We start from the raw sequence: 10,425 nt of genomic DNA, 5'->3' as shown, positions 1-10,425 counted from the left end.
TTTATAAAAAATTATTAAAAAATATGTGTATATAATTTATTTTTTTTTAAATATTTCGTGGAATGGATAAATATTTTAGTTTAGTAAAAATGCAAATGCAGAAATATAGCACTTTTATTAGTTCTTATAATTTACCCTAAAATTATAACTTTGATTCTTGTTGGAGCCATTTTATACATATTGCTTTAATAGCATTTTGGCCAAGCCTATCAGATTCCTTCAAAATTTTTCTTATATCTTGTGCTCTGGAATGCCTAACAGCTAATAAATATGCTGCTTTTAACTGCTTACATTCAATATATGTATTTATCTGAAAATAACAAATTTTTTTAAATTATGTTGAAAGAATTGGAAAATTTATATGTGTACATATAATTCATTCTTACTTTAAGTTCTATGTCGGTTATTAATCGAACGAGATTATAAATATCATTTTTCAAAACTGATTCTGTTTCATTGTGTAACTGACTCAGAAACAACTTTACACAATGTGCTAATACATAATCTGATATAATGTACGAATTTTTAATACCAGATGTATGACAACATTTAATCAATTGCTCTATTGCAGCAATATTATTCTTCATTATCAAAATGTGTCCAGCTAAAGAATATACCTTTTGTTGTGGTAAATTATAATCTGAAATGATAGTGTCATTGAAATAGTCATGTAAACGATATCAAGATATTTATATAGTTAAATTGACTGACCTTGCATTATTCTAAATGCTATTCCAAATCCTTCTTCAATATTGTGTCCACAAAGCATAGTTAGAACAGCTAAATCAATCTTTTCCTCTTGATTGCCAAATAAAGTTGGTATTTTTAAAATGTATGAATTATTAGAATCTTTTTCTGGAAACAGGTTCAGAAATTGAATGGGAGCTCTTCCATCTTTTTCACAATTTGCTAGAAACTTTGTAATTTCCATTTGCCTACAAATTGTATTTATATGTTTGTCTATTTCTGAGAGTTCCATTTCCATTGTTAGAATTCCTTGATTGCCATGCATGGAACTCATACTTTTCCTTCTTTTTCGATTTAAAGTTTCAATTTGCAATTCAGATTCTAAATGCTTTTGGGCATCAAGTAAAAAATGTACTCTAGTACATAATTCTGTGTAATTGTTTACTTCATTAAGATAAAAACGAATACATGTCATTGCTGCCCGTATATAGTCTTTCATAAAAAGTTGTAATTGATATAAAATATTTAAATATTGTCTTTTTTCTAAACTATGACAAACATATATTAAATATTTTTTCCAAATTAGCAAACTTGAATCTTTGTTCATCATTGCTTCATGAAGTTTTTCAATACATCCATTTTTTAAACAATATAAATAAATTGTATTGAAAAATAAATCGGGTTCTAAATCATTTTCTAAGGTGAAAGTAAGGCATTTGTCAAATTCCTCGTGTGTTAAAAAGAACTCTAAAATTGAATTATAACTTCCATAAGCTAGTAAGTAATAAAGGCTTTCTTGATAGTAAACATTTTGCATAGTTGCAGATGTATTTTTATAAAGTGGCTTCTGATTTATGATTTTGAAGCTTCCAAAATTACTTAGTATTTCCTGTGAAGCATTGCACTTGTACTGATGAGAATACTGAACATATTGTTTGTATACATTTAAATTGTCTAATATTTGTAAGATTTCTGTCAGCAATGGTGGATCTTTTAATGGACGATTTTTCGAAAATTCTGTTTTTTTTAATTCGTCCCTTTTAATTTCTTCGTTTTCTAATTCCTTTAGGTGTGGTAGAATTACCCAATCATCGAAATTTTCATACTGAATTTTATCAAGGCAATGGGAAAATTTATCTCGTGCTTCTTCGAAGTATCTCATTTTTAACCATGTTTTACCCCAAGCTACCCAAACACCCTGTGTGTCCAATCCTACTTTGGTACTCATATCTAGAGCAAGAGTCCACTGCTCTTTTTCAATTAAAAGGTCTCTCAATTTTCTAAAAGTATAATCATCTAAATAATCACAAAGTATGAATTGTAAACAGTCTGATTGAACTAGGCTGGCAATAAGATCTACTTGTGATAAAAAGCTATCACAATGGATTAACCCAGTATTAAGCCCAAGCTTAGCACATTTAACTTTTGCAGCTACTAGCAAGGAACGTATCATTTTAATAATGACAGTGTGATCAATTTCAGGATTTACTTTTCCACCACTAACAGGTTGTAAAAGACGCTTCATATCATCACAACAGTCTAATAAGAAACTGTAAACATACAATTTGTTAAATAGTATTAAATAAAAGCATTATAAAACAAAAGGAATTATTATTACCTGGCATATGTTTTATGTTCGGAATGTAAGTTAAGAATAGCCAAACATAAAGAAATGTTTGGAGCATATTCAAATGAAAATTCTTCTCTGATAGTTTCATTATGTTTCTCATCTGTCGTTAATCGCCAATAATCAAATATTTCACTACTTGATGGAGATGGTGATTCTTGATGAACATGTACTTGTAATGCAGTCTGTCGTTTACAGTCATCACATACACGTACAAGTACAGAAGGTGGGTATCCAGAAATTTGTATACGATGTTGCGAACATGTTGCACAAATAACGCGACCACATCTACGACAATGATGTCGTCTATTAAACATTGAAAATATAACGGTTTTGCAACAGCTGCATTTTCTAGCCTGTTAAACAAAAAAACAATTAGGATAATCAAAATATAATAAAATAACAGTACTAAATATTAAAATATTGCATATTATTTTTATATACTTTATCATTAGGTACCCATTCTTCTTTAGTAGGAACTAATGTAGGCATAATAAATTCTGTACTTTCTGTATCTAAAGTAGGTTGTTCTACATTTTTGGATTTACTTTCAGTGGTGTAACACTCTAAAGACACACGACAATCCAATGACTTTTGAGCATAGAATCTTATTATTTTGTCAAAACTATTTCTTGAAATATCTGCTTTATCTAATTTGTCTTGAATTTTATACAATATCCTTTGAATACTTTCAAATTTGCAATTCATTAGTAATTGCTCTAACATCAACAATGGTTTTTTTATAAAATGAATATATAACTGTCTCTCTTGAACATCTAACATACATAAAATGTCAATTCCTAGTAGAGTTCTTCTATATTTTATGATTTCTGTTGCTTCGCAATACTGTAATAAATAATTACAAATAAATCTCAGTGAGTCAATAGACTCTAACTTTGTTAACATAGTTTTGCAAAGTTTAATTGATTGATCCAAAGGTAGTGCCTGGAAAAACTGGAAAAGATAATAGAATTCATTAAACATTAAAAATTATTGCTTGTAATATATTAGTGCTTTAATATTTTCTAAAATACCTTTAAAGTTTGTTTAAAGTTTTGAGATTCACTCTTTAAAAAACCAATCAAAAATTCTTGTGTCACAGAAGGATGTATTTCTAAAGAAAATCCCTGACATTCCATCCATTCCAGACATAATTCAAATTTATCTTCATTGATCAGTGATTTGATAATTTCTAGTGCATCAACTTTTTCTGTACAGTAAGCAATATCATACCAAGTGCCATTGGATTTAGTTATACAATATGGAAGCATTTTATGAAAAATGAGCACTCTGTGTAAGATTTCATTCAATTGTAATTTACAGTGCACAGATAATTTGTAATTATCTATATGATGTACCACATGAAGTAAAGCATTTTCACAAATATTTATGTCCCATCTATTAATATTAAATAATACTGTTTGGCTTAGTATGTATACATCTTTAATTTGATATAAATATTGTAATATTTCTGCATTTAAAGTGGTATCTTTTTGTAAAACTATATGACTAAGAACTTTATCTTTGAAACATTGCATTTCAGTGTTTAAAGTAAAATGGCTTGGCAATGCATTTACAAGTTTTAAACAAGCATTCCATTTATTTTCTTTTATCATAAGTTCAAGATGAGACCACAACTTTTCTATTGATATTGTTTCAAGAATGGCTGCAAGAGTTTGATTATTATCAAATAATAATTTTAATTCCATAACCCAAGATGAACTTAAGAGATTTTCAAGACATGCAGTACGTTTTAAATTATCACAGTTGTTTTCCAAAATAGTAGGATTTTTATTATGTATTCTTTGCCAAAGATAAGAAACAACCCAACACTGACTTTCCAAGTATTGTAACACACTTGATCTTATACTATGTGTTTTCCAGGTAGTCTTATATTGATTAATTTGTTTCTGATTATGTATATTAGAACAATTTGTATATTTCAATATTATACTGCACGAATAAGAAGGAGGCATGTATTCTATAACTATGTTTTCATTAGAGGGTTTAAAGTAGTCATTTATTGAAAATAGATTGTTGCAGTTATTACTGTTTTGTAAATCATTTTTTAAATTCTGAGAAATAAAAGTTTCATATCGTTCTGCAATTTCAGGTAATAAAATAGTATTTTGTGTATCTGCATTTTGCATATATTTATTAGATTTTACTGCATAATGATTTAAATATTCGTGAAAAGCATTAGTGAATGAGCAACTTACTTGAATATTAGGCGTTCCAAAAAATTCATTAGCCATTATAAAAATTACTCTTGGATCATGAGTAATATCCAAATCTTGCCATGCTGGTTCATTAAGTTCTTCAAATTGTATAAAAAAATTATCATCTAATGTCATATTATTCAGCAATTTTGATCTAAGTGCTGCAAGTGTTACTAAACCCAAATCACCAATTAAGTAACCAATTGACATTAATGAAACTGTATGTTGCAAATTATTTAAAGGGAAATGATATGCCCATATAGTTAAGGTAGCATGTAGAAACATCAGATTCCACGTATTCAAAAGAAAAGTTAATGTTTCATCACCCATAGATAATTCACTTAAATCTAAGCTTACAAGACGAGACGTTTTATTTAATACATTTTGAATTTCTGAATATTTAGAAATACTTTTACAAACATCACGGCTTAAGACAGATTGGCTTAGATTTAAATTATGCAAAACTTGTAAAATTTCTGTTAATATCTCTGAAACACATTGATTCGGCCCTTGGATCGTATAACTTGAATCCTGTAAGTTAAGATAAATACATGAATACTAAATGTTTTTATTTTATCCTTTCGATTTATTTTAGAATCAATTGATAAATTTCGATACATACCGATTTACGTGAAGTTTTATTTAAAATAATACATCCATCCTCTTTACTAGTAATAGTATAGCTTATATTTTTTTCATAAAAAAATTTGGGACAAATATTTGTAAGAATACTACATGCTAAATTAATTTGTAAATTATGTGCAATTGCTTCAAGCTCATTTGGCTCAATTTTAAGTTCAAATATTTGATAACCAAAATAATAATGTAATGGAATTTTTAGTAAATCAGAAACTGTAAGTACTTCTTGTTCAGTTGGTATAATTGAATGTAACAGTTGGAAATGAGACCACAAATTTTGCACATATTTCTTAGTTCCACAAAAAACTGCTACTATTTTGTCAAGTATCTTTAAACCAGGCAAATAATCACTATCTTTCAATTTTTTATCCATTATACTTTTATTTGCCTGTGATTCTTTAAATTCATGATGTTTAGTCATAATATCAATCCAAAAGTCATCCTTCTCTTTACATTCCTTTATGGACAATGCAATTTTTGCATCACAGAGTATATTTTCTACAGAAACTTCATCTTTTCTTTCATGTAACAATTGATAAAATTTATAAAAGAAATGTACATATTCGGTATTGTCAAATGTTTTGTATAATTTTAAATATTTCATTGCAACTTCACAAAAATTGTGTGAAATTGAAGAAGTCTGACTCATAGTTAAAGCAAAATCTAGTACACATATTGTTAATATTTCATAGTTATTAAAAGTATCCTTAGATAATATTTGCAAATTAATTTCTTGAGATGCCAAGAAAGTTTCAAGTTGACTAGTTTGTCTAGAAGATTCTATACCTTCTTGTGTAACTAGTCTTATATTCTGCAAAAATATAAGATTTATAAACAATTTATTCTTGTAAATAACGTTAATTAATTGTAAAAACATACCTCTAATGTAGAAGAGTGTAAGTTTTTTGAGGACTGATTATTATCCTTTACCATATTTGTCTGTTTATATATGTTCTTTTTAAATATGTGTAATGCTTTGGAAAACTGCACTTCCCCATTTAGCTGACTATTTTTCATATCAAATACCTTGAAAAAAAGAATACATTAAAGTGAATATTAATTAAATATGTTATTTAAAAACATATTTTCTATATGGGTGTTACTCAATGTCTCTGTTATTTCATTACCTACTAATTATTCTTTTCTATACAGATTAATATAGATAATAAAAAAGTACTAGAAATGGCATCTGACAATAAAGACTATGATGAAGAAAGTGAAAATGAAATGATACAACCTATAGATTTAGCAAATTTAAAATTATACATAGAAGATGAAAGTAGATATAAACCAATACATTCATATGTAGACAGTTACAACAAACGTGAAGCTATAAATACAATGCAACATACAAACATATTCTTCCACTTAAAGCCAAACATATGGGAAAGTTCTAATTTAGAAAAGGATGATATACCATTTGTTGCTGGTTTTAAGGAAGATTTAGATAAAGTGTTTAATAATTAGTTTATTAACCTTATATAATGATAGAAACATAGTTTCTATCAAATTATAAACAAATTATAAGACAAAAATTTAAAAATTTTCTAAGAAAGTATTTCAAACAAAACATGATAATAAGCAAAATAATTCTTTTTAGAATACAGCTAATGGCATTCTTATTATTAAAGAAAATAAAAAGAGATCAGTTTCTTCAAATAACATTTATGAAAAAGATATTGCATATGTTGATAGTACAGAACCAGGTGAAGAAAGTTATAACTATGACAAATTTAGAAGTGAATATGAGGAACAAATAGTAAAAGACATAAACATCAATAAAACTTTAAATTATACTGCTGAAGAGAAACTAAAAGAGCATCCCAATGAAGCACTACAAAAATTATTGGATTTTAAAAATTGCACAGACATGTCCAGAAAGTCTGGTATTAAAACAATAGATTGCTTAATGTATAATTATGAACACCAAAAGAATAAACCTCTTATAAAGAAAACATTGTGGAAGATATGGTGGACCATTAAAATTTGGTTTCTGATTTATATGTGTCTTGCAGTTCCATGTTGGTGTCAAAAGGGTAAGTTATACCATTAAAAACTTTATAAAATAAAAATAGTTTTCACAAATAATTTATGATGACCATGTATCATTCTATAGGTTGGTGCTGTTGTTGTTTTCGTTGCAAGATTTGTTTTCCAAAAAAAAGAATACTATTTGCAAAACAATATTACACTATTAATCCTCCTGGTATACTAAGTAAAAAGCCTCAAAGAAAAGGAGAAAAAGAATTTATTACGTATGAATCTACTGAATTTGAAGAAAATTCATATGAAATGTTTGAAGCTGCAATAAGAAACATATAAATACATTATCTGCATTAGTAAAATTACCTCTATAATATCTTGTGCTTTAACATAATCATTTTTCCATAAGTATCGAATAATTAGGCTTTCTTTAGTTGCCAACATAAAATTTATAAATAATGGCTTATGAGTCATATCTTTAGTTATTAAACCATCTTTTATCAATGTTGTATTTTTAAAACGTTTTCGCCATTTGTTACTATTGTACATTGATTCTGATTCAGAACTACTGTTAGATTTTATTTTTGTGTCATCTGAAATACTACTTTCTTGATAAAAATGTACTTCTTCTTCAGAACTGTTGTAAATTAATTTTTCACCTAATAAAACTTTAGTTTTGGATTTAGGTACAAAAATTTGATTTTCATCTTTAATATTAATATTTTCAGCAAACTCTGAAGTTGTATAAAGTTCTAATCTGCATTCAGCATCTATTATTGCTGCATTGATAGATGCAATATCTTTTTGAATTTGATCTACTTCTTCTATACTTTCATCTTTACTTTTCATTTTCAGGTATTCACTCTCTACAGCTAACATAATATCCCTCAAATAAAATAATATATCTCTTACAGCATATTTGTTACAAATAAAATCTGTTACATACTGTTTCACCCATTTATGCTTAAATTTTAATTGTTCATGTGAAGTATTTGTATCATTCTTGTCATAACTTTTCTGAATATAATCAAAATCTTTATGTCGCAAAAACAGTAAAGCAAATATATTTTCTACAACTTGTATACGTAGGTTGAGGGGATGTATCATTTGTATGTAACAATACATATCAGAAAAGTAACTTTTTATGGTAGATTCTTGTGTATCATAATTATCACATAATAAAATAGCTTTTAAAGCACTTAACATGGTACAATATGCATGAAAAATATTTTCAGGTTCACAAAGATCTTTTAATAAGTGTTTTATATTATTATGTTTTTGTTCGTGTATATTTGTTGTCATTTTCAGCACTGAAAGGCTATTAAAATGTTGTAAAAGGTCAAATATCGATTTTATAGATATCCTCTGTTGAAAGTTCACTGATTTTGTTATTTCAGGAACTTGATTTGAATCTTCTGTCTTAAGATTTTCTCTTATACAATTTAAAATATATTTAAAAATTTTTATATTTTTCCTCAATATATGTTTTAGTTCAGTCGATGCAGAATCACACCATACATCAAAATTACATTTGGATATTAAAAATTCAATTGAATTATGTATGTAATCATAATCTTTTTGAACATCAATTAAAATAAATTCTTCTTGAGAACAATCATTCAAAACTTTAAATAATAAAGCTGGCAAAATAGCTTTTAATAATGGATGAGATAATATTAATGTAACTTCATTATATTTTTCATTTATCAGTAAAGTATAACAAATGTCCTAAAAAAAAGTAATATTAGATACAAATATTTTAATATTGACTTAATAATTTACATAATATTACTTACCAAAATGTCTATAACCCAATGTAGTTTGTTATTAGTTATTCTTTCTATAAGTTTATTTGTATTTATAGTGGGAACAGAAGTAAAAGTAAAATGGAATAGCATATCCTGAATTTTCTCTGCATTACACAAATTATTAACCATTTTGGAATGCAGATAAACTTCATTATGAAAGGTACACCATTTTTTAAACAACTTTTCATCTACTCTTGAATATAATGCAAGTTCCACATTATAAATTATATTTGTTTTTAATAATATAGGAAAAAGCCATTTTGACAATGTATCTGCATTAAGTTCATTAATGCTCATTTTTGATATAATACACAATATATATCCAAAAGAATTGTCACTGATTAATTGATGTTTAGATAATTTAGGTTCTAGCAATTCTTTTATAAGTGTAAAATAAAAATCTTGTAAATTACAAATAGCATTATTTGATGTGTTGGAACAAGATAATTTATTCAAAATCCAACATGTGACAAATGGATTGTTATATATATTTTGTTTTAAAAATATAAAATATTCATTCTGGATTTTTTCAAAATTTTCTGAATTTGTCTGCTCTGATACACTTTTGTACTTTGTTAACAACTCCTATCAAAAATATAAACAATTAATATTATATAGGTAAAATAAAAAACATGTAATTAATAACTGAAACAAATTAATTCATTCTTAAAATACCTCTTGTAAATGTATTGTCAAGTTTTTGCACAACTGCAAAGCATGTATCATTTCTATATAACTTTGATGTCTTTTTATGTATTCATTATCCAAAGATACACTATTAATAAGTTGATGCAACAATATATGCGCAATCCATTGATGTTGACCCTCATTTTGGAAATGACTAAAAAAGTACTTAATGAAGAAAATTGTTATATATGTTAAATGATATTAAAAAATTTGTAATAATTTTAATTTTAATTATTGCATATATTCTAGTAAATAATATATTTCGTAATGTACAAGATTTTATTGTACTTACATTACATTTGCAATTTGTGTTTCTGATTTAACAAAATCCACAGTATCATTGTTACATTCGGAAAGAAAGAATTTCTCATTATCATTTTCTCGGTAAATAATAAGAGATGTATACCACAATTTTGACGAGATACATTTATTTATTTCTAACTTTTGCGTCTCCTTTGACATTTTTCTAAAACTTACTTTGTATAAAAAATAAACAACGCACAAAGTGATATTTCAGCCATACGTTAACATGTTGGTATTATCAATGTTGGTTTGTTACCATACTTTGTTACCATATGAAATATTAATATTTTATTATTACTTTCGTATCTTTGTTATTATTTACAAACAATTTAATTTCTTAAAATAATAATCAGTTACTTGGTATGCCAAATAATTGACTGTATTTTTTTAAAGTATAATAAACATCGTTTCAGGTTAATCATAGTAAACAAGTTTTCTCCTTGTACAAAGTTCTATTAAATACCATTTGATT

At 26.3% G+C, this 10,425-nt stretch overlaps 1 protein-coding gene across 1 annotated transcript; it reads right to left on the bottom strand.

Annotated features, from left to right (window-relative positions):
* Positions 1–142: 142 nt before the first annotated feature.
* Positions 143–10,112, bottom strand: LOC108572907. The gene is made up of 12 exons (XM_017935242.1): positions 9,943–10,112; positions 9,639–9,804; positions 8,952–9,548; positions 7,522–8,883; positions 6,052–6,198; positions 5,156–5,983; positions 3,349–5,064; positions 2,759–3,268; positions 2,306–2,670; positions 712–2,237; positions 387–640; positions 143–310 (listed from the first exon to the last, which is right to left on the bottom strand). Exons 1-12 carry the CDS (start codon positions 10,110–10,112, stop codon positions 143–145), a joined length of 7,809 nt encoding a protein of 2,602 aa, XP_017790731.1.
* Positions 10,113–10,425: the final 313 nt, after the last annotated feature.

This window comes from Habropoda laboriosa, unplaced genomic scaffold, assembly GCF_001263275.1.
Source record: "Habropoda laboriosa isolate 0110345459 unplaced genomic scaffold, ASM126327v1 scaffold102, whole genome shotgun sequence".
Lineage (NCBI taxonomy): Eukaryota > Metazoa > Arthropoda > Insecta > Hymenoptera > Apidae > Habropoda > Habropoda laboriosa.
Note: the sequence above shows the minus strand (reverse complement) of the source record. Positions and strands in the feature narration are given on the sequence as shown.